The sequence below is a fragment of the Amphiura filiformis genome, chromosome 5 (assembly GCF_039555335.1).
Source record: "Amphiura filiformis chromosome 5, Afil_fr2py, whole genome shotgun sequence".
NCBI classification, from domain to species: domain Eukaryota; kingdom Metazoa; phylum Echinodermata; class Ophiuroidea; order Amphilepidida; family Amphiuridae; genus Amphiura; species Amphiura filiformis.
In genome coordinates, this window is record NC_092632.1 from 31,521,496 (window position 1) to 31,547,492 (window position 25,997).

Genomic DNA, 25,997 nt, shown 5'->3' on the forward strand with positions numbered 1-25,997 from the left:
CATTTATCAAAACACCTTACTTCATGCAATAGGGTAAGAACTTCCAACTTAAATTGATATCTTAACACAAAAAATAAAAACTTTTGTAACTACTCCACCTTATTTGGTATACCAATTCACGACATATGACCATATAAGTAATGTCAAATCAAGTGAAACATGATATTATGTAATAATTATGATATGATATTGATATCAAAAGAGATAAAAACAAAGAAATAAAGGCAATTTGCCTCACCTCTTTGAGGTTAAAGATAAAAAAATTTATCAAAACACTTGTTACTTGGACTGTTTTGCATCACAATGGAATTCCTCCATTTTTGAGCAAGTGATCAGTACCTCCAGCTATCAAAACTTTTTTAGTTGACTGGTTCTATTTCAGAGAAACTTCTAAATAAACTGGATCACACAGCATTTGTGTTACATAGACATCAATTATACTCCTATTTTTTGGAACTAAGCAGATGTTTGGCATAATTACAATATTGATAAATATATATGAAAGTGATATTTATGACCTGACCTGATTCAATGATCCAAGCATGCCCAGATGAAGTGGGACATTTAAAAAAATTGCCAGTCTGACAAAAATAACTGCGAAGATATACAATTGGGAGTGCATACATTTCTTGAAGTTTGCTATTGTTTTGCCATCATATAATTTATTGCTTATATTGTGAGTTAATAATATGCTATTTCATTGGAAATCCATTCACCCCATGGAAGACATCAACTTAATCTCTGACATAGGGGTGTAGATTTCAAATGGAGTCACCCAGTCAGGTAGCGGCTACCGTAGCCACATTATAAATTTGCACTCCCTGTGTAAGAGATTAAGGTTCATGTCTCCATAGGGGGTGTATGAGTTTCAACTGGAATAGCGCAATTGAAATACTTGACTAATAATTGGATCATATCAGGTCACATTGTATGGTTTATCTGTTCAGGGGATTGCACTCACACATTTTGAATTCAATACCTGATGCAAGATCATGTTTAAATGGACACAGTGTGTACCAGACTCTTTTCCAAAATAGTTACTTTCATGGTGCACAGGTGACTGTTGTGACTTGAAACAATGCACAATGAGCCACAATGTAAATTGGGTAAACTATCACTTCCCTTTTATTGGACAGGGAGTGTAATACGGCTGTGGTGTTGATATACACCCACAATTAGCAACAGTATAACACCCACCCTGGTTGGCACGCATTGACAACAGGCACTGATTGAGATGATTTGACTTTTTATTAAACCATTAACCAAGCACCATAATATAAAATTTCTGATAAGGCATTAACATCAGTAGTGAACATATCAGAATTCAATCAAAAACATTCATGTCCAGATTAGCTTGGATGATCACTTTTCCAAGACAAATGTGACACAATCTGCTCCATGGGGGCCAAAGGAGGCATTTTTTGAATTGCTATTATTATTACATTATACAAACATTCGGCTATCATACACTGAAAACACCAAAGGTCTAGGATACTTGGTTCTATGTTTTGTGACATCTATTTTCTTATGTATTTTATTGTCTTTTTACTCCATATTTTTGCCTTCATCTCAATTTCAAATTTGCCGTCTTTAACCCCTATGGACCAGATCATGTCACATATACATGGCTGACATTTATATATGAGTAATATACCTGTATACCAATGATAATGGCTGACATTTATATATGAGTAATATACCTGTATACCAATGATATTGTCCATACAAAACAAGCATGAATACAGCTAATGCACTAAATTTGTAGAATATTTGGTGGGCAAAGCTTGGGCCAAAGCTATGTGAAGACCTTGCCCACACTCAATAGATCCCCTGTGTTCACCACCTGTTTCCATCAGCATATCTCACTACCATAGTGATGAGTACTTGAAGTTCATCTTGATCAGGTACTTCATCCTGATCTGTGCAGTGTCATATACAATGTATCTGGAAGAAAACTTGGTTAAGGAAATACACAGCTGACTTGACTTTTCTCTAAACAGGCTTTTGCTAAAGGGCCATTCCACAGAATCGTGACCAAAAATGAATTTCAAAAATGAAGTAAAATATCTATTTTACTTTATTGCACTGGATATAATTCAAGTTTCTGGAACATCACATAATATAAGTTCAGGACCATTCCACAGAATCGTGACCAAAAATGAATTTCAAACATGAAGTAAAACATCTATTTTACTCTATTGCATATACATGCAAGTTTCTGGAACATTTACATAATATAAGTTCAGGGCCATTCCACAGAATCGTGACCAAAAATGAATTTCAAATATGAAGTAAAACATCTATTGTACTCTATTGCATATACATGCAAGTTTCTGGAACATCACATAATATAAGTTCAGGGCCATTCCACAGAATCGTGACCAAAAATGAATTTCAAATATGAAGTAAAACATCTATTGTACTCTATTGCATATACATGCAAGTTTCTGGAACATCACGTAATATAAGTTCAGGGCCATTCCACAGAATCGTGACCAAAAATGAATTTCAAATATGAAGTAAAACATCTATTGTACTCTATTGCATATACATGCAAGTTTCTGGAACATCACAAGTTCTGCTTCTAACTATGCAGAAATGACCACTGGGGATGTTTGATAACAGACTGTTCCAAAAAATAACCATGTGATATGAGTAACCTCTACATGAGTACCCCCCCCCCCTCTCTAATTAAAAACCTACAGGCAAGTATGACACATAAGACAAAATAGCGAAATAATGCAAAATAGTGAAAATGGACTTGTACAACTATTGTTGCCATCTAACAGTAAAGGATACTCATTGTAGAGTAGACTAGTGTTGCTGGGTCCTGTTCTTGTACCAGTCCCTTTTGGTACAACCACTCCATCAGGTTGTACCAGTGTACCTGAAGGATCAGGTCCAGTCCTGCCAAGACCTAGCAAATATAAACAGATACAAATAAAGTATGTTGATTAGTATACAAGAAGAGTCAAAATGATGGCATCTGAACACAATATATATGCTGTCGTTCGGACATCCAGGGTGTTGCTCTATCTTTTTTAATCCCCAGATCTGGAGTGTCGCTGGAGTGAAACTTTGTAATGGAGTGTACACTTTTTGTTTATTCTTTTTTGATTTGACACAAGGAATAAACATTTTAAAGCGAACAATGATCTTTCCCTCCAGTGTGCTAAGGGATGTTGAGCAATATCCACAGAATAGTTATGACAAGACTCTGACTGACAGAATAAGATGCATTCCTGAAAGGTAACCACAATAAAGTATCACTCCTGAAATACTGGGATTTCAAACTCTAGTATTAATGTCTTGTGTAGTATGAAATGCTGGCAATGCTGGGATGTCAACAATGCCATCAATTTGACAGGTCACTGCATTGATTAAGTTATCATTTTGGCATAAAATTAGTTACAAATTAAGAGACCTGATTACAAGGTTCTGCCAATGTTTTGTCTAAAAAACACACTTTTTAAATATTAAACTCAGTGTTATAACGAGTAAAGTCATTTGGCCTATTTTTACTTCGAATCAAGTTAAGTCACTGTACAAAGTCAATGGGTCAAGTCAGCTGAATATCACTTTGATGAGTCAGTCGCTTCTTTTACCTCGAGTCACAAGCCATGACTCATCACAACTCTGATTAAACCAAGTGAAACAAATATATACATACCTTTGGTACTGTGCTTTCCTTTGGGTAGTTTGGTAATTGACTTGGCCCCTGTCAACTCATACATGTTACCTAGTGCTACCTCACATAGTAACATCAGACCAAGAGGATTGCTAGAGTAAGCATGACAATAGTTGGCACTTTTGGACACCATATCAGCAAAGTAGACACCTTTACCAAACATGTAACCAGTCTGTAAAGTAAAGCAAAATGATTATCTATCAACCTCTTGTGATATTTTTGTTTCATATGAAGAACTAAAAGCATACTTTTCCTTTAATTTTCTACCGTGTCTAAAGCAATAAATTGCACGATTTCTGCAAAATGTTAGTTTTTACTTTCAGATATGTACCCAATTTTGTTTTTGCACAAACTATTGACAAAATGGGGAAGACAGTTTTAAAGCAAACCTTCCCCTCCATTGGTAAGGTAAGTCTGATAGCATGCGATAGGTTGTCTGACTCTGTTATGTTATCACTTACCACTGGTGCCTCTGGTGGGGCAATTCTTAGACCCTGTGACAGAATACCAGCATAGTTAGACACACGAGAACCGTGCCATAGTAGCTGCCTGTTAGGTAACTGTTTGAAGGGTTTGTAGCGTGAAGATTCCCCTTCACGATCCAGTTTGAAGACCTGATGAGAAAATAGGGCAAAATATTGCTCAATTTAACAATGAAACATGTTTGATAAAAATACATACATATACATGTCACACAATATACAAATACGACATGATTACAGGGGAAATAGGGCAAAAACTGCGTATGGGCCTCTTCAGATTCGGAGTGATAGGCTCGTAGTCAGTAAAAAAGGGAAAAATAGTTGCCCTATTTACCCTATATAAACCAGTAGTAATATTTGTTCTATTACACCTCACTATTACTCACTATGGGGATGAGGTTAAGGAAATAATACTTGTGGTTAGTAATTGACCAATGAATTCGTATGATTAGTTCACGAATATTTACAAAGTGTAATGACAAATAGTGAACATCATCTATATTTGCTGTTGAGGCATCAGTTGCAACTCACCAATGTGCCCAAGTTCATCATGTACAACACATATTAATTTTTCACATTTTCATTGTCAACAATTCAAAACTTAATGAGTATATCTCAACCCTTTTAGTACAATGTGGTGTTAAACAGCATACACTTTCTCATTTTTTATTGGGGTATGTGGTGGTGGGAAGGCTGACAGTTTCTACAAACATCAAAGTCCATTATTACTCAAATAATAACTGAATTGTTAGAAAACCCAACTGTTATAATAAGTGCCAACAAATTTATATTCTGATTTCAATGTCTTCAAAATTCAATATCAACATACCTCTTGTACTTCCAGCTTGTATGATGAATGTGTTGCAGCATGGGTATTCTTGGTATATTCTTCGATAAGCTTAAATTCATCACTTTTATGATCGAGAACCTGGAAAACAACGCATGAAATAACAAAAAATGATTTACCATATTCGACCTACTTAGCGTCAGTCATTTTCAGGGCTTATACAAATGGGAATTTGCACAAATAAACATTCAAAATACAATGCAAAATCTCAGCTTTATTTGAAGTCAAAATCATCATAAAGGGTAATTTTATCAGACTTGGAATTAAGTTGTACATGTGCACTGAAAAGGGGATGTGAAGACGGATGTCACTCAAAAATTCTGTAGAGAGTGCTTATTAAGGGAGAGGCATTAATTAGGCTACATGTAGTACATTCATATCAAATTAAGTATTTCATTCACAAGAATGAAAACACAAAGTGTGTGCCAAAACTGTTAATATCCTCTTCTAAACCCAAGACCCAATCTTGACAATACGTCCATTTGGGTTTACATACTTATAACCCCTGCCCTTCATTTTATGTGTCCAATAATATTATATGATGTGACCAAGCAAAATGAGTCGTAAGTCAGACATTCTCGTTCGCAGATATGGAGAGAAATGTGTCAATATTTCCTATGTAATTAATCCCTTTGTTTTTACAGTGATTAATATTTGAATAACTTTATATGTATGCCATCTGTAACTCAATCCTCCCTACACCAATTCCCATCTCTCCTGAGGTCTAATGCTCTACTCCTGTATTTCACTTTCTTGTAGTGAGCATTCAACAGTACTTTAACCTTTGACCGCACCTTCAGCATGCTGTATTCAATCTCTTTGAGTTGCTCAAAGTGTGCATCCAGTGCGTCTTTGTCTCCAGTGTCCATGTCAGTCTTCAACATGCTGTATGTATTTCATCCCTCTCACCTAACCCCTTTTCCCCTCCCCTTCCCAGAGATAAGTGTACCATCTTACCTCCATATCACACTTGAGTTGTTCATAGTGAGCATCCAGTGGGTCTTTGTCTCCAGTGTCCATGTCAGTCTTCAACATGCTGTATGTATTTCATCCCTCTCACCTAACCCCTTTTCCCCCCTTCCCAGAGATAAGTGTACCATCTTACCTCCATATCACACTTGAGTTGTTCATAGTGAGCATCCAGTGGGTCTTTGTCTCCACCAACATCAGCCTTAAGCATGCTGTATGCAATTTCAATCTCTAGTAGACTGTCCACCATCTCAGCTTTGGCCTAAAAAAATAACATGTGCAGAAATCATTACATGAGCAAGCAAGTTTTGGCAAAGTAAGTATACTTCATGTGTCTGTGTTCTATGTTACATAACATGTAATAATTGAAATGAAATAATACATGCTTCGTTCCACAAGGTTTTGTTACAATACACCTTACCAGTACTGGGAAATCATGGTCATAAGTTTGAACTTTGCTTTAAATCATGCAAATGAGCTACCTAATTAGTATAAATATTTTGTGACGAACATGTAATGGAATTTGCAGACTGCACATTGCCACTCATCCACCACGTTAACTCACTATAAGTATAGGCTTTACCAGTTCCAAGAAATCGTGCTCACAAGCTCGGGAAAGGACTACTGGATGGACTGACCACCAGGAAATATAATGCTTACAGTGCATGGAGATATGACAAAATACAACTTTACACCTATTTTAAATTGAAAAAACATAGACTACTCAACTAACCTTAATCGTATCCAAGTCATTAAGAAGTGGTGGAGTCTTCATGCCAAAGTTATGAGGGATGAGAGTGTAGAATCGATTGGATGCATCCAACAACAGATTGTTACTGGCCTTGTCTTCTACCAACTACAACGTAAATTAAGCAATAAGCATTATGTTTGCCATAACTGGTCACCAATCTTTTGTGTTTTTACAGCACGTTTTTAGACCAATTAAAACAATACTAACATCACATTTACATACTATATTAATTTTGTCACTGTTTGCACTTTTCTTCTTTGACAGACATGAGAAATGGGTAAGTGCAATAGATAGAGTAACCCTGGCCTAAAGAATATAAATTACCAATCTACATTATCTGATCATACTTAAATTGTCTGATCTCAAACAAATCAATAAGTCAATTTTTATTAAAGCTACAAAAACAAGTTTGCCTGTACAAGGAGATACCTGCCTTATCCTCATTATGCTACATGTATTGACCATTTCGTTTTCATACATTACCAGCAATCAAAGAGATTGAAAGACAAATCGCTTGATATTCAAATTTTGTAGTTCTTGTGTAAATGATGCCACTGAATGACACACAACCAAAATCACTTGATACTTGCATTCAATTTTGACTAGAATCCAACTGCTTGCAATGCAATGTTGATCCAGGTTTGTCAGGGCCTGCTTACCATATCAGTTTAATCATTTATTAGTTCGTAATAAATTGACTAGGTGTAGATGTGTAATACTAAAAATACATTAAGTGACTATGGACTGGTCAGAATAATATGACTTTTGAAGTATACATACAAATTGTGCATTGTTCCAGGCATACTTTTTCAAACTGTAAGTGATACTTTATGTTGAGAAAAAGTTAATTATTTGATCTCACCTTCTGCAATTCTGTCAAGACCTTGTAGGCATCTTCCATTTGTTTGCGAGATAATTTACCAAGTGGCATCTTCTCAAGATCAATCTGAAGTGTACATTTGAAACACATGATCAAATAAAAGCAAACACACATAGATTATACACCAAAAATACTACCAAAACATAATGCGATAAAATGCTGTCTGGAAATAAAGGTGTTATTCACTGAAAATGTGGATCTGTTTATTAAATGTTAAATGGTAAGGCCTAGCTAATAAGACAACTAAAATTTAAAAAAAATTGGGTCTACAAACTTCAAATACCAACCACTATCACATTATCTTGAGTAAATTAATCTAAAAAATATCTGCTTTGTGGCTGGAGGGAATTTGTTGATAAGTTCAGTGGGATTGCTGTTATAGGGATCATAAACCAATGCATTTGATGTTTAATTCTTGTGATGTCATGTTCAATTTGGCTTACTGACTGATTTACAATGGTTAACCACTAGCAAATGAATATAACTTTGGCTTTACTACTTTACATCTTTAGAGAGTCTTATTTTGTTGATAAAACTTTTCTTCACTGGCATAAAGGTTGGTTTTTTTTTAAATATTTTTTCCTGACCTCTTCACACATTTCACACATGTTATAACTTCAGTTAAAGAGACTTAACCACCCACTCCGGGATCACATAATATACTAACCCTAGCCCCCTAACCACTTATTACCTCATCTACTCCTATATAAATTCAGTATAATCCCCCTACCTCAAACTCTACTAGAGTTTTCTTGAGTGTATCAATGTCAAATATCATTTTGACAAGCCGTTGTATGGCGAGATCAAGCTTGGTGGTGGTTCCGGCTTTTTCATTCATCTTGGCCATCTTCTCTTCATCCTGAAACCAAAAGTGAAGAAGAATACAACTGCTTGTTTGAAGAAAACTACCAGGTACTATATTTTCAGAAATTATGTTGAACATGATACCCTGAATAAACATACGACTTCCTAATATGTCATCAACCCATTAATGAAATGAAATCTACGAAACAATTTTGCCCTGTAACACAAACTCAATCATGTTCAGTGTTATTTAACTGGTTTCTTACAAACAGACAAAAAAAATATGCTAGACATAAATTTTGCTTACATCTCCATAATCGATGTCCAATGGATAGAACCTGTTAGGGTGCTTCTGGAAGTTCTTAGTGCCAAAATTATTACCAGTCTTCTCCAGATAGAGTGCTTTGAACTCCTCTTTGGCCCTATCTTTACTACCACCCATGGATTGTAGCTTGTTTCCACCAACAGTTGTACCAACACGACCCCATGCACGATAGATCCAATACCTGTATCACACACAAAGGAATAAGTCATACATCCAAGTGATAAAATTCTGTTGGAAAGAGAGGATCTCATATCACAAAATATTATGGCTGAGATCATTTATCAATTTAATTGCGAAACCCTTTTGTTTGAAACAATGGTACCATGTTTATTAATAGCCTGTTGGCAAATCAAATGGGCATCAAAGGAATAATGCATTACGTAATACATATTTTCTCTCCATGTTTATGTAACCTCCTTGTTTATACCTTACCCATTATGGCTATCAGACTCAAGTAGTTGCAGCTTGTAGTAGGAATTGGTGCCTCTCTGAATGTCTACCATACCAAGAGTAGCTGCATATAGTTTTCCTTTCTCGTTCAGTACATGGGCTGAACTGGCGAGTCCTGTAAAATAGATATCTCATTATGATTGGTTTGTTTTTGTATGTTTTTTCCTGTGGAGAAATGAACATGCAATAGCAACAGCAATGACAACATCTCTTGAGATCATATTGTAAAGTATACTACAAATTTAGAGAATAAAATGTATTGGTTTGAGATCCATTATTCCTGGCCAGGTTTTGGACTTTTTGAGCCCCTTATCACAAAAAGTGGATCTTTTGTCAAATTTTCTTCTGCTTGCAAGCCCTTTTATTGGGAAAAATAGCATAAAGTAGACTTTTAGTGATGGGGGGGCATGTTGCTGCATACGGACTTGTACATGATGCATAGCCTAATATGAGATGATATGTGTTACCTGATTCTGGGTCTACAGCTCCTCCTCCTTTCAGCATCATCTTCATCTTCTTGGGTACGCTCTTGGTGTAGGCTTTCTCTGAAACCAGATATATCATACAAATTTAATATCTCACCTTTACTTTAAAATACTTAGTGGTGAGTACTAGTAAAGATCCCAAGTTGGTAAAGATCCCAGGTTTTCACAGCATGAGAATATGCCTTTTTGTTACTAATAATTGGGTTATAAAATATATTGATTGTATAGCAAAATACATTCACTACATCAAAATGCTTTTTTCCTTAAGTTTCTGTAAAGATATACCTCCTCTCGATCATGCGCATGATCTACTGCTCAAAATATTTTCACTTCAGAAGAATGTCAAAAATAGGTGTCAAAGGAAACATAGTGGACCACATCACTTGTGTTCAGGCCATCAGCCCAGACTCCGAAAGTCTTGAGTACTTATTTCATTAAATTTCTAAACCAAAAATGTTTGAAATATAACATACCTTCCCTGTCTGAGACCAAAGCACTCTTTTTAGGTCCACTTTTGAATGAAGGTCCTGGAGCATCAATTTCGTCCTTGGCAATCCGAGAGTGTGGCTGTGGTGAGACAACAACAAAAAAATCATCAAGGATTACCCTGTGTCTTTGAGCTGCTTAGAGTGGGTAATCACTGCTCAGTACAGCAATATTATGCCTAATTTTCTGAATCAGAACACATTAAATTCATTCAAGATTTTTGCATTTTTATAATAAGGCACCAGATCTGTTATGCTAGCACTTGATGTTTCGTCAGATAACACAACCTCATTCCCCCTTTCAGCCTGCATATGGAATGTCCTTCCTGAACATGTTGAGTCCAATCAAAACATGCAGAGCTTGAAGTGGGAGGTAATCCACTATCTTCATACCAACTATTCAAGCCTTGATTAGCTGTGACATACATGTAAAAATACCTGCATGTACATCCCAGCAACCTAACTGTAATTTACGCAAGTTTTGACTCACATCAGCACCCCAGTCAGAGATACTTTTCTCAGTTATCATCATAGCAGCTCCACCTTTCTTGACTGCCTCCAGGAAGTCTTCCGACACCACATGGACATCATGCTTCTTGGCTTCTTTTATCTTCTTGGACATCTTCTCCACCTCAGCTATACATAAAACAAAAGGATGGTCAAATTAAAAAAAACTTTGTTGTGGAATTCAAGTGCATTAGATTTTACAAATCATATTAATAATATTAACTGACTTTCTGATAAATTTTCTTGTACCTATTACAAATTTATTTACAGATCACCCTTGTAGTACCAATTTCAAACCCTCATTACTGATAAAGAAAGTGATTTTTGCTCCTGTAAATGCTGCGCTTTGCCAATTTTGATCTACTTTGCTTGTGTTTAAATTTGTGATTTAGATTTTCTTACATAATAAACCTATATATAAAAGAACATATTTGTGCATTTGACAGTGAAAAGTGTGAAAACTAATGTCCTGTGAAAATTTCCACTTACATTATGCATCAATGAGATCTCAACAAAATAAATAAACATATATGTGACAAAATCTAAGCATTGCAACAATTTATCATTTTAATATCTCATCTTCTTTGATTGCCAACAATGTACGGCTGTTTAATCAATATCAAGTGACAGGGTTGGATTCAAAAAATAATAAATCCGGATCTGTGTGATTTCAACTTTTAATTATTTTCCATACATTCAAGATCATGCAATCTTTTTTTTCAGGTACATATTAACTATCATTCATTTTGCCATAGGTCTGATAATCTGGTATATCAGCTTGCATCATTCAGTTTGCCAGGAACTGACCTTCATTGCTAATAACACATGCTACAGATGGATTGATAGAAGACACCAATTCTCCTCCTAGTCCGGTGATGGTCTTCTTCAGTGCTGCATTACTCTGGCTCAGTTTGCCAACCAGAGCAATTTTCACACCAGCTAGGGGCTGGTTGCCTGATGACTTCTTGCTTGAGCTAGTGAAATACAAAGAAGGTTACATCTTATTTTTAGAACTGCAGACATTAAGAGATCTTTATTTCACATTTAAAACATACTGTTACCATTTAAAGGTGAACCTCATTGAAAATAAAGTTATATATCAATGGAAAGCTTATGATGTCAGGAAGCAGAAAAGAATATTTTTTATTTGCCTAACGTACCAGGCTAGACATAATCTCCATGCAAAGATTGGATATTGGCACCCCCTAAATAACAAAACGAAATCGTTCAAATTGGGCGCTTTTCGTTGATGACGCCAGCCCGGGACACACAGTTACTTCGGGTTCGATTGTAAACACAATGTCCATGCATTACTGTGGCATGCATCGGGCCAATGCACTAATTCAGTCATTGTCAGCTTACTTTACATGAAAAATATCGTCAATAAAATAAGAATAACTGAAGGAAACATCATGATCAAATCAAGAATGAAGTTCCTGAATAAAGTGTGTGGATTTAAAAATGGGAAAAGTGCTGGCCGGGGTGATTTGGGATTGGCCAAGCCATCCACGATATCACTGATATGCATAGGGAATATTACAGTAAAGCACGAAGAGCAAAGATTAGCCAAGAACCGGAATGAAAACAGATTGCAAAAATAACTGCTAGTGCTACCAGTTCAGATCGTCACACCAAGTTGAGATGAACTTATCACAATGAGAAAATGAAGGAATAGAATAAGGTACATGTACAGGATTTTTAATTATTTCTTAGCTTTACAACCGGTCATGTGTGATAGGCTAACTCGTACATACATACGGGATGAACTCAGTGCGTGACTGACCGAGACTCAGTCGCCAAGTCCGTGCCGAGTGTTCAGTATCCGCGACTGTACTGTATTTGCAGACAAAATGACCGATTTTATATTCACATTCTGATATTTCCAACTTATTGCTACTTCATCAGCAAAATGTATTCCTGTAAATGTTCCAAATATAAGATAATGATTGATCAAATCTGCTGAAACACACGCAAGCAGGACGACGCGAGTCGCTGTGTTTGTGCATAAACCCTGGAACCACCTTGTTCGGGTCCCTGCCATTTCTTCAGCATCAATTTACGCATCATGTGCGGTAATCCATAAAACATGAATGTTTCACTTTTCAGTACCGTGACCGTATATACTGATTGTACTATCATTAAAGAATCGTGACACAAGTGACAATATTTTAATTTTATTCAGATTTCAGAATTCCATCAAATAATGGTCTATCAAGTCCAAATTGTATTTATTTTATAATAAAATATCTGTTTCTTTCAATCGTGATTGTGTGGAAAGAATGTATTACCGCAATGCGCTAAATATGAAACCAAGTTTATATGGGCTGGGTTTGATAAAATCGGCGGCTTTTTTATTAATTTTTTGATTACTGCAAGACGATATTTTTTTAAATCAGATATTTTAAAATGAATCAAGAATAGGAATGTCACAAACAAGATTTAATTTTGATTTTGATTTTAACTTTTGATTCAAACACAAGGAATTAATTCCTACTCGATTTTCAGATGGTACTCCATCTTTCATCAGCAGTGAGTGACTGTATCACTCGCTGATGAAAGATGGAGTACCATCTGAAAATTCCGAGGTAGGAATAAATTCCTTGTGTTTAGATCAAAAGTTTAAATCAAAATCATGATTTATACCAACACAGACATGACAGATGAACTTTCATGAAAGTATTTAATTTGTTATTCGATCGTGTTTATTCAGTCCACGACATGAACGGCAGCAGCAAGCATTTGCGCATGGAATTGATCCCAGCGCGAAATTCAAACTCAATTACCCAATTATACCCAGCTAGTTATGACTGATTTTGTCAAAATTTACGGAAAATTTACGTGTTGACAATAATTCTATTATTTCTAATATATATAGAAGGAACCAGCAACTTGAAGATTCCTCTAATTTCAAGCTTTATTGTGAAAATCAGACTTGCCGGGCAGCTTGCAAAGTACAGGAAGCAAGTCTTGTTTACATGTTTCGAAGTATGATCACGTGATGCGAACCCTGAGCTCACGCCACGAGCATTCCCAAGGTCATAGATGATTGATTTGGGTGCTTTTTGGGTGTCTTCAAAAAGACAAAAAATTCATTAATTTTTTTAATTTTTCAGCTTTATTGGCCATCAAAAAAATCGGAAAAAATAGTTTTTAGTATCCTGACATCATAAGCTTTCCATTGATATATAACTTTATTTTCAATGAGGTTCACCTTTAACACATCACTTATTTGCTAGAATATGAACATTGCTAGATCAACTGGCTCACACTTTCTTTTTTACAAACCACTGATCAAAATGATCACAACACGAAGTCTGTGGCACACCATAATCCGGAACAGGTGTATGAGCCCATGCACTACGGCAGCAAATTAAGCCAACTGACATCCAAGACACAACACACAAACATTTTGGCTTACTACCGTCCTTTTTAAAATCAATCATGCCCATCGCAGAATACTTGGTACTTGGCTCTGTGCCAACAATACACTGGTGTAAAACTCTGCATCATACATTATAAAACAACATGTTAACATGTTGCAAATGTGGACATAATGTTGACAATACACGAGTTTTTCCAGGGCAAAGAATGGTTTTTCTGGATTCTTGGTAAGTTTCTAACAGCCTGTCTGTGCTAATGTCAACTATTTTCCTGAAAACAAACTGGTGACCAATTAGGGGTTGCTTTACAGCTGAAGTTGGTTGGTCAGTTTGTACTTTTTTTCCAAGTGAATAGCTGCAACTTTATATTATTTTAATGAACGTGCTTCCTCATAACAAATACAAGGTGCAAATAATGTGAAACAACACTCATCAGTAAGGATGTTTAAATAATGGGTTCGTTTTTAGTACTGTACCTCAAACACATCATTTGGGTGTAAAGGATACGGCATAAATTTTTTTTTTAAAGCGCAGTGATTTATAGTGCGCTACGCACAGGCACAATGCCTAGATGTTGATCCAGAAGCCTCAGCACACTTTACAACTGTGTTTCTTAATTTACATACCCAGCAACCCCTGAAGTACTTGCTTCAGCTACAGCATCAGGTGGGAAAACTCGCACTCCCTTATTGAATGCTTTGAATTTGAATGTAGACCTGAAAGAGATGTAACAAGGAGATTAGTACATTAAGTTGTCTATAAAATACGGCCCTGCCTAATTATGAGACCAGAGCAGGCAAGTTTAAAAAGAATAAAGGATGATCCTACATGACCCGAAGTAACCCTTGACCCGATTTCATAGCATGAGCAAAGCCGGATTAAAAACATCACTACCTCAGTATCCTCAGAGGTGTAAGTGAGGTAACGATCCACTCCCTGAAAAACATGCAAGCCTAAGGCGAGCACCTCGCCAAACTTCCGGAATTCCCGGGATGCAAGGGGGCTTGTCTGGGGAATAGGCTGCAGGGTATCACCCCGATCCAAAAAAAGGGGGTTTTTGCTCTTTTAATAACATCATCCATTTCGAAATGTAAAAAATAAAAATAAATATTTTTTTTTCTTTTAACATTTCCGAATTTTTTGTGGCCACATTACCGAATTCCATAAGACTTGCACCTCTGTATCCTGTACATCCAGAGTACCCAGGTAAAAACCGGGAAGGATGGTCATGGATCGGAAACCATGCTTACTTTTATGGCACTGTGGCAAACCTGGGACGCAGTGGTGAAATACAAGTGCTACGATCACTTCACCAGCCCGTCGTCCCAAAATATGATTACAAAAAAATTTGACCACTTTTTTTGGCCACAGCTTGAAATCAATTTTAGGGACAAAACAAGCTATTTTCGTACATGATATTACAGGATTTAAGAAAACTTGGAAACAACAAGAACTTGAAAGCAGATCATTAAATTTAAATACTAACAGGTAATCATTTTTCTGAAATGATTTAGGTGTAGTCCACCCTCCTCTCTTTGCAGTGAGACTTTTATGTTGACATTTGGTCCAAGCTGTAAGGTCGCCAGTGCAATGGTATCCTGTACCTGCTGACACTACCAACTGACCCTGGCACTCAGGACAAGGCAAGAGGGCGCCAAATGCCATGCAGTCTGCCACTCTATCCAACAGCTGCATTAAGAACAAAGTACATGAATACAATATTATTTATGGTATGGTTCCTTGAAAAAAGTAAAAAATTTTCTCCTCCATCAATATCGATAAAAAATGAACATACTTGAACAATTTTTACTTGGAAAGTAGACTGTATAATTTGAAAATGTGTCTTTTTGGTGAATAAATACCTGGTGGAAATGATTTTGAGTTACAAATGTTTTCTTTGAGCAGCATGTAACCATAAATGGTGTTGACAGCACAAAATATCTGTATTACCTTTAATGATTAAGCTATGATTATGAAAGTAGCTCCTGATTATGAATGAACAGATTGCAACCCATCTTGAAGCATTTGCGTTTTACCATCTTGAAATATTAGAACCATATTTTTGTAGAATTGGGAGTAGTAGTTTCCTTACCTTGCTTTCACCACTTGGAATCTCCTGCTCATTTTCTTCAAGCAACACCCTTAGATCACTGTTAGACACATTACGAAACAAGCTGTCTCGAATTTTCCAAACAAAATCATTCTGCTCCTGTTTGTAAAACAATCAATTATAAACCGTTAGTAATTTCCAATTCATTTGTGATGAAAGTGCAAAGGCTAACAAGCTGAGTGCTCTGTGTACGTTCAGGTTAGCCTGGTCGTTAAGTTCAAACACTTTACTGGCATCAGCCGATTGCAAGCACACTCATTAAGTTACAAACAAGTCATGTAAAATAATGTGCTTCAATGTGGAACACATTCCTGAAAATCCTGTAGAAAACTTTGTTTCTTAAAAGCATTGAGGTACATGTATAAGACATTCGTTTTACGGACAAAGCCTCATAGCTGATCATTGCATGCCATACCTGTATGTTTGAAAACACAATGTGCACACTCTATGGAAAAAACAACCTGCTCATGTTTTACTACAATCTTAAACTGATTGAAAACTGAGGTTATTGTGCAATCAACTCCATAGACTTAAAATATGTAAACATAATTTACACACACGTTTAACAAGAATGCTTACAAGTTAAATATCAGAGGTTTTTTCTTCACAATATTTGCACATTGTGTGTTTCAAACATGATGCAAAATAGTTTACTCACGAGACCTTGTCCTTTAAATTACAAAATGACTGTTCCTGTTCCATAACAGAAGGTGAGTTCTTACTTTGAGTGCTTTATCTTCTTTACTTGTTTTTCCTTTGGTTTTCTTCGCTGATGGTCCACTGTCGGTTTCATCGGCAGCAGCCTTACGTTTCCTTGGATAAAAAATTAAGAGTCATTAAAATCATCATTACAATTCATGGGAACAAGTATAATCTTAAAGTTAATGGAAGAAAGATTATTTTTCAAAAATAAAATGTTTTTCTGACTAAGCAAGTCATTTTATCAACAGTATGTGGCCAGAATTCAAAATTTATAAAAAATACCCAAGAGGACTTATGCTACCGGAAACACTTAAACATTTTTGTTCAGCCTGATAAAAACTTACGCTGGTAGCTTTTTCTTAAGCATATCCTGGTCAGGTTTCTTGAGAGTTGAGAAACCAGTAAGCCTTTCTCCAGAATAACTTGGTAGCCATCCATACTCATCAAACTTCTCTTGGTCATTGAAGCAATCCACATGATGCCACAGAGCCAAAGGACCAGGCACTCTCTTGGCAATAGCAGCTGACTCACTGAGGTGAGAGATACGAACTTCATTCTGGAAACACAAAAGACATTTATATGGCTTGTAGTATTAATTAAAACAAAATGCTGTTTGGTGAAAAATACTTGGTCATTTGATTAAAAATAGGGCATGACCTCGCATGTACCGTAACCACTCGGGTATAAGCCCACCCCCCCTAGATGGCAGATTTCACTTCAAAAATGGGGGTGGGCTTATAACCGGGGTGGGGCTAGTATGCCCAATGTACCAGTAATTTCTATCATCTATGTCAATTTCTTAAAATTCTATAAAGTGTGGAATGTTTATTATCAACTGATATAACTGAGAGAAAAGCATTGATTGGATTTAAGAACTTAGCCACAATTTAGTACTGGGCTTATAGCCGAGTGCACCCTTGTTCCCAGAATGTTTTGAAAAATAGGGGGTGGGCTTATACCTGAAGGTGGGCTTATACCCGGGTGGTTACGGTAATTGTATGCTTGTGTCCGGGGAGGGGGGCAACTTATGTATATAAGTTGTAAGCATCCAAGTGAATGACTTTCAAAAATAACACTTAGAAGCTAGGATCACAACTTGGGCTAGCTATAACCTTGGACGGTACATATATCTGTCATGTCAAGCAGCAAATTTAAAATTAATGAAATATAACTGAACCTTTCCACCAATTCACAGTCATATTTACCTTTTCTATTTTCTCTCCACACCCTTTACAGCTGCTGCGGCTTGATTTGGCATACTCAACAGCAAACTCTGGCACTGGTTCTGCCTTCTTTGTCTTGGATGATCCTTTCTTACTCCCACTAGGTGCCGAGTCACCACCTCCTGATATCTTGTCCTTAATTGCAGTTTGGTCATCCCATCGCAGGTTGTTGAAGCCACCTGTTGCAGGGAAATGAATCAACAATTATGAAACACATTTTTATGTTAAATACATTTCTGCTTCAAACAAGAAATTAAAAGACTAAAATAAAATCAACAATTAAAATAATCAAATTGTAGTAGAATTTATATAGACTAACAAGTTTTTTTTCCTAACAGGTGTTTATTAGAGACAAGTTTATGTATGTTATAAAAGGGTCCTGAGACATTCTAGTAGCTTTCCTGATGCAGAAAATGTATTGCAAGTTTACACCTGGGACTTCTAATCCCCAGCTATTTCACTGTATCAACGTCTATCCATCACTTCAACACAAATGGCATGCTTTAGCAAATTTAAAATACCCCGGGTGGGTGCTTATTGGGGTATGGGCGCTTATTGGAGCGAATATGGTACGTTACAATTGTGTAAAATACGGATTTTTGAAAAATATTGTGGGCGTCCTCCTCAGCAAATGTTACAATATGGCTTTTAGTTAAAAGTATAAACATAGCTGTATCTATAGGGACAATGATTTCTTACACCCAGCCAATGCGAGTGCTAAGCCCATTAATTGACAGTTAGAAGGTCACACTCACACCCAAATCGATGTATACCATGGACTTGGGACCTTTGTTATACATGCTATATGGTCATTTTCACGGTAAAGGGTGTAACTTTGGATTTTTAATATTTTGATCCGTAGTATTCTAATAAAGCACAGAATTCCATGATTTTTGGCCACATAAGTCATCTAGTGAGCAGTTACCTTGGGTAGCATAATCATCTTCGGGAGTTACTGCGTTCAGTTTTAGCAGGCTTAAATGTACCTAATATTGCCATTTTGAAAAACTATAAAAAACAGTAACATTTTTGTAAAACCCTGTGTTTTCTTCAGTTAGTTCATGGATAATTTTTCTTATCCTGAAAGTACGGTCATATGTTCAGTAAACACTGCCCCATTAGATTTAATTGTGAACAGCCCTGCATTTTTGAGAACCGGACTTGATATTTGTCGCTTCGAGGCTTCATTTTCCGTTAACAATTGTTAACAAACTTTGTGGGTATAGCTTTGGTTCATAATTCTTGGTTATTTCTTCACTTCTTCTTGATTCATAACAGTTGATATCTTAACTTGAAATGGGTAACAAAAATTAGTCGATTTGCAAGCTTTTAAATTTTTTATTAAATCTTGACTTCAAAGAGCCGTTTTTCCGTTAACTTTAAAAATATGTTTAAGGTTGGGAAATTTCCATTGCAAATGACCCTTGATGTTAAAAATTTTCAAAACTGGTTATTACAAACATAGCAAAACATGGTATAAAATTTTACTTATATCTGTTGACTTACTTTGGAATGGGATTTCACATGTATTCAAGCTTTCATGTCATAATTTTCTGAGCTTATGTAAAATACATTTTTTCTTAGATTTTAACCAAAATGTTATAGAAATGTCAATTTTTTATCAGAAATCAAAAGGTTTAAGCCTTGAAACATTATTTTACTGGAATTTAAGTTGCTTCTATGCATGATTTCAGTAAACAGAAACATATTTAAGTGGTTTGAAATTTTGACCCTAAAAATCAAAAGTTACACCCTTTACTGTGAAAATGACCATATTTGAACCTTGATGGAAAATAGTTGAAAAGGTAATATTGTTTCAAATTTTGAAGCTACATAAACCATGCCTCAACATGAATTATAATACTTACCAATATCCAAATGAGATTCAACCGTAAAACGTTTCCAAAAGCAGGAAAAGTGGTGCCACATTGGCATCTTGCCATCAAAATGAGGAGACTGCAAAGAAATTTAAAAAACAGAATTGTTCAACAATCAGCATTGACAATGATCATGCAATACATACAAATCAGGGATACAGTAGGCCTACTTCTAAACTCATGAACTCAAGTATATTAAGGCTTTGCAGTAAAACTTTGACGAGCGTGTACTACCTTGATGTTGCAAAGTCAAGGCTAACAACACGTACGACGCAAAGCTCATTGATAAATTTCCACTCGGCAACAATTAAAAGCAGATCGCATCAGCAGCCTATTAGAGTAATCAAAATTTTAGTTGATTCAGATTTTGCGTAACTTGCGAGTTATGTATGAATACACACTGCTCCATAGACAATGTGCTGTAATTTCGTTCTGGTATACAAGAACGAAATTCAAATATCACAATATCTTTGCTAAACGAATTAATCTGTAAGAAATATTTTGTATTTAAACATTATGTACAGCCCTCGAATTAAATAAGGATCTGAAGGGGCACGGCAACTTTTTTAGGGCAAGTTGATAATTGCCGTGGATTTTCACTGAAAAGGCAAGGCAGCACGGCAATTTGTAATATATCAAAAGGGCATCAAGGCAACTGTTGAAAATTTGAGAAGGGCACCAAGGCAATTTTTCAAAAGCGAATAGATGCATTGCCGTCAGCTGAATTCGACACCAAAGTAAAATTCGACTCTCAACTTTACACTAAAACTAAAATGATTGCTTAAAAAACCTGCTTTAAAAATAAGCAATCAATCAAATATCAACAGTTTAATTTACTTAAATTTTGCGATCCCAAGTTCTGAGCTGCAAAACTGACTCGAGACAGCGATGAAACAGCTGTAACTTTGGTAATAATATTGATCAAATTCGCCGGGATAAAAACTATTTCGTGCAAAAAATATCTAGAGATGGGCTTACATGTAAAAGATAAGACGATACCAGAAGGGTATCGCCATCGGTTTGCAATGGGAAGTCAATGTTTGCTAATCGAGAGATTAATTGATTTGCCCAGCGCTCAGATTTTGTTCATGACACGAGGTCGAGGAAGCTTAGCTGTTTAGTTACTAACAGCGTTTCTGATTGGTCGATAGTATGCTGAAGGTGTTTCCCTGACCAATCGAGAAAATGAAGTCATTTCTAGAAACCAGATAATGTATAAAAGCCGATGTGATTGGCTGAATATGTACGCTTACGTAGGGGTAATGAATATTAATTCACAACAAACTATTGTGTATACTGTGATTGATAGCTGGGTTACGATGCTCAAAATAGCGATCGTGTTCAATATTTTCGATCTAATTTTCCGCAATTTTGCGGGGATTTAAGCAGTACGTGGTAATGAGTTTATAAGGAAGGGGCAGGGCCGGCCGGCTAGGGCACCCACGGCAACTTAATTTAGGGGCACGGCAAGTGACTGCCGTCGGTAAAGGACATATTTTGAGGGCATTGCGGCAATGGGGGTGGGCACCCACGGCAATATGCCGTCGGTGCTGTGGGTTAATTAGAGGGCTGATTATGTAGCCAGAAGTTTCCAGTGATAAAAATCTCAACTTATTTTGAGAAAAGTTGGGGGATGATGCTGTGGATCATGAAAGTCTTGTGAATAAATCCAAATCAAGATTTTGTGAATTTCAAGCAGGCAAAAAAAATGGTGTCTGATTGACGGAGTACTACGGTCATGATGGTGGAAACTCTTGAACTTTGATGAATTCACAACATTTAAAAACATGCTTGTTTTTTTTTGTGTGGAAAACCTTCATCTCTTTTCTCTCGACTTCAAAAATCATTTTCTATTGTATTTGGATGTTGGAGCTGAGCTTTGAAAGGATGAGAAATTGTGAGTTCTTTTCACCAAGTTCAGTGAAGTTACACACAAATTGATTACAAATGCGTAAGTCATCATACGCCCTCTGGACTCACTTTTCTGAGGCTGACGAGTATGACCAACAGGATCATCATCATATCACCTAGTTGTAGTAACTACAAATTTCGAACATTTGAGGACTTGTTCTCAAGTTGTAGGTACTCCCGTAGGATGCCTCCAGCCTCCAGGGTTTTATTTTGACAAGTTTGCATTTTTAGTATATCTAGTAAGTAAATACTCACTTTAGAAACCAGTGTCACTGATGTATGCCATCTGTGATTGCTCAACTTATTCTACGCATCAGCTTTTGTCCAAAGAAATATTCAAAAAAGATGATTTTTGAGTGATTTTATGAGCAGCGAAAAGTCCACTCCACGACTATGTACATGTGAATATGGTGCTGAATGCACACTATGCACTATTAAAATCGCGGCGACACATACACAAAATTACACATGTAGCTCCTTGGAACTCACGGTCGGAGCCGTGAGTTCCAATTATTGAACTATCATATCACCCGGGGTCACTCCCATTGTGGCCTGTACACCATCCGCGATAATGAAAACGCGTAAAAGGGTAGTTTTTCGTGGGTAAGCACGATCACGCGTAACGCGCTTAGGGTGTCAAAAACATGAAATATTGGAAAAAAGGGTAGCAAAATTGCAATTGCTAATACGCTGAAATGAAATTTAGGGTATGAAATTTGATTTAGGGTATTGTTTTAGCCAAGGGTTAAATCCTTGTTTAGGGTGCTTTTCAAAAGTTGATTATCGCGGATGGTGTACAGGCCACAATGGGAGTGACTTCCGGGCATATCACCATGATCACCTTTTTTTTTGTCAGCAAACATGGCAAATAAATATTTTGTTCTGGGGACTGACATGACAGACATGATGACAGAGATCAGAGTCTAAGACTATAGAGAGTCAGCAGAGCCCGAGGTATTAGTTTACAACCACCCAGACCCAGTTGTACTTGTAGTAACTACAAATTTCGAACGTTTGACTGAGGACTTGGTCGGAGCCGGGAGTTTCAATTATTGGAACTGACAACCACCAGTCCATTTGAGATACATTTAGAACAGTATAGATCGAAAAGTTATGCTAAATTGCTAATATGATAATGATTTTATTAGGATCATTGCAATAATTGCATACACGTACTGGTGCATTACTCATGCATGCATGATTTATTTTGTACTGGCATGACTGGCTGCGGAATTCAGCAACCCCGCCAAAAATTAAACATGCCGTCAACCAGACACTTACAAACTGTGTTTAAAATGCTGAAGAAAAACGTGTCATATTACCTGCACCATCTTTGCGATTCGAAGACTCTCCTTTGCTATGTTTCCCTTGCATGTTTTGCAGCCTGCACGGCCACTTTTGGCATATTCTGCCATCCACGGATACTCTACATGATCTCCCATGTTGACAACTTTAGCTAACCTTTGACCCAAGCAGGGCCCAAGTGTGTGCCACACATGTATGGCAAGCCAAATGTTTCAAGAGAGTTTTTTCCGCAAAAGAAACAAGAACTGCCAGTCTTTTAGGGGGCTGGCATTTTCTTCGGAAGGGGGGTCCCAAATATGTCGGTGACCGGAGTCAATTTTTTATGACCCCCCCTATCGCGGGCAAAAATTTTTACGACCCCCCTCCCTTGACCCCCCTTTCAACTACACAGACTCAAGACAAATTATTCATTGCCCGAACTATTAAGGCGCGGAGCGCGTCAAAACTTAAAAGTGAAGAAAGTGTGTGGAGCGCGTTAAAATTTTTATTGTAAGTGTAAAGAAGGCGCGCGGAGCGTGTAAAAATTGTGCATAGATTTTGCACATTTTGTTAAAGAATCTTGTGGCAAGAAGCGCTGTGAAAAATTTTGAGTCACCAGCCCTTAATAATTCTGTAACCCCCTATTTTGGGTGTAAAATTATAACCCCCCCTATTTTTGGTCTGAAAATTCTATGACCCCCCCTGTATTTTTGTGACCCACCCCCTTCCGAAGAAAATGCCAGCCCCCTTTTTTTAATAGGCTGTGCAATAATTATCAGCCCCCCGTACAATTTCCCAACGGCCCGACAAAGGGCAAAAATCGCTTCCCCTCTCGCCTGCCCAAAACGTTTGCCCCCCCGGCACCCGTTTTTGAACATGCCATAAAAATACTGACCGGTGTTGCGTGCGCAGCGAGCAAAAATTTGCATATTTAAAGCGTTTCTGTACTGTTTTCCCAAGCCTTAGCGCATCCACTGAATGTGTGTCCAAAAATCGCTTTCCCCCCCAAAAAAAATTATTTGCCCGGCTGCCCCCCTTTTGGCTCGCCAAAAATTTCTCAAGAATTTTTTTTAATTTGATTCCAACCACCAATATAAAAAAAAATCGTTTTGGTCACTTTGAAACTGCCATCCACCCGCCTAGGGAGTGTTCAGAAATACCTGGGGGCCAGGGCTGGAAAATATGTAGAGGGGTCATAAAATTTTTGGAGTTCTGAAAGGGGGGATTAAGAGTTGTTAAAATATTTTTTACTGACCGTGTTTGAAGCAAAAAAAAAAGGGAGAGGCTGAAAAGTTTTGACCCTCCTAAGGGGGGGGCACTGAGGGCCCTGAAATTTTGAGGTCTGTAAAGGGGGGGCAAACAATTTTCGCGCTGAAATTTTTTTTGCATTAGCCCCTCCTAACAAGTGTTTGTGAAGTCCCTTAATGCTTCCGCCGTCACTGATTCAAATCATAAATGGCTGAGGTTGCATAAACATGCTTATGAGCTACTTTACAAAATGACAAAACATTTCCACAATTCCACATCTTTAATCTATTATTGTTCCTACCCATGCACTGATGCACACACGCAGTGCGTTTTTCTCAGCCACGGGCAGCACTTTTAAGGAAGGAAGGAAGGAAATCCCCCCCCCCCCCCCCGGCTTATCATGCGCGTATTTTGGGGGGCGCCAAAAATTGAAAAAGCATAAAAATTTTGAAAAAAGGTCGCTTTTGGTACGCTAGCGCCTAAAATCCTTTTTTTTTTTTTTGTTTTGTTTTTTGTTTTTTTTTTTTTTCACTTTTTCAAACGACCGTGAAAAAAATTGGGTCAACCTTTTCGGGCTGATAAGGAAGGGGCGGCAAAATTGTTTCTTCTTCAGCCCCCCGGGGTTGGGGCGGCCACGGTACGCCACTGCTTATTGCACAGCCATATGAGGGGTGTCAAAAATTTGGCGATCTTTTCCTTTAGACCACCCTCGCTATATAGGGACTAAATTATTACTTTTGCATCAAGGTTTACTTTTGCATCAAGGTTAAACAGTTGCCAAACACTTTGAAGTCAAGGTTTAATGTATTGGAAGGAGGGCAGGGCTTCGATTAATGAGGGAAATTATGGGGTAAAAAACAAGGTTAAAACAACTTTTTGAAAACAAGTGAAAACAGCTATTCTGCAAAGAAGTTTTTGTCTCGAAAAACAATTTAAAAATTATCGGAAAAACAAAAAACATACCTTCATACAATCAGCATCACTTCCGTCACATAAAAAGATGATCAGATGAGTGAAAAGTGGCAAAGAATGTGTGAAATGAGGGATTTTTAAAAAGAAAAATACATCGTGTTTTTCGAGAAATTCGCCATCTTGAATAAATACAAAATTGCGTCATGCAGTAAAATACTGTCAAACGCGCTTGAAATGCTTGATACGCGAGCGTAAATCACCGTCAAAACGAGCGTACATCAAGCGCTCGTGCTACGCGAAAGTTTTGGAGTTTGCATCACCGGTTTTGTATTCAGCTCTTTTACGTCAAAAATTGCGATAAAAACGTGGATTTTGGAACAAAATAAAGCTTGTTCGACGAAATAAAAGGTATGTTTGTATAGCTAAGAACATGTTTAACCTTGTCGTGAAAGTTTAATTTGGTAAATTTGTAATTTTAACCTTGTATAACTCGGGTGGTCTAAAAGAAAAGATCGCCAAAAATTTTTAGGTCCAAAAAAGAGGGGGTCAAAAAAGGTTTTGGGTTCACGAAGGGGGATTAAAAAAAATTTAAACATGAAAAATAGTTTCAAGGCAGACCCCACCACCATTATAATAGTATTTCTGAACACTCCAACTTACAAGACAGATAACAGATT

At 36.9% G+C, this 25,997-nt stretch overlaps 1 protein-coding gene across 1 annotated transcript; it reads right to left on the reverse strand.

Annotated features, from left to right (window-relative positions):
* Window positions 1–1,672: 1,672 nt before the first annotated feature.
* Window positions 1,673–23,360, reverse strand: LOC140152974 (poly [ADP-ribose] polymerase 1-like). Its single transcript, XM_072175532.1, has 23 exons — window positions 23,199–23,360; window positions 19,957–20,044; window positions 18,071–18,267; window positions 17,210–17,421; window positions 16,886–16,976; window positions 16,146–16,262; window positions 15,540–15,742; window positions 14,680–14,769; window positions 11,481–11,647; window positions 10,657–10,802; window positions 10,155–10,248; window positions 9,664–9,741; window positions 9,179–9,311; window positions 8,729–8,927; window positions 8,348–8,476; window positions 7,600–7,683; window positions 6,720–6,842; window positions 6,123–6,248; window positions 5,000–5,098; window positions 4,150–4,302; window positions 3,671–3,860; window positions 2,800–2,917; window positions 1,673–1,944 (listed from the first exon to the last, which is right to left on the reverse strand). Exons 1-23 carry the CDS (start codon window positions 23,316–23,318, stop codon window positions 1,866–1,868), a joined length of 3,036 nt encoding a protein of 1,011 aa, XP_072031633.1. The 5' UTR covers window positions 23,319–23,360; the 3' UTR covers window positions 1,673–1,865.
* Between the last annotated feature and the right edge of the window lie 2,637 nt (window positions 23,361–25,997).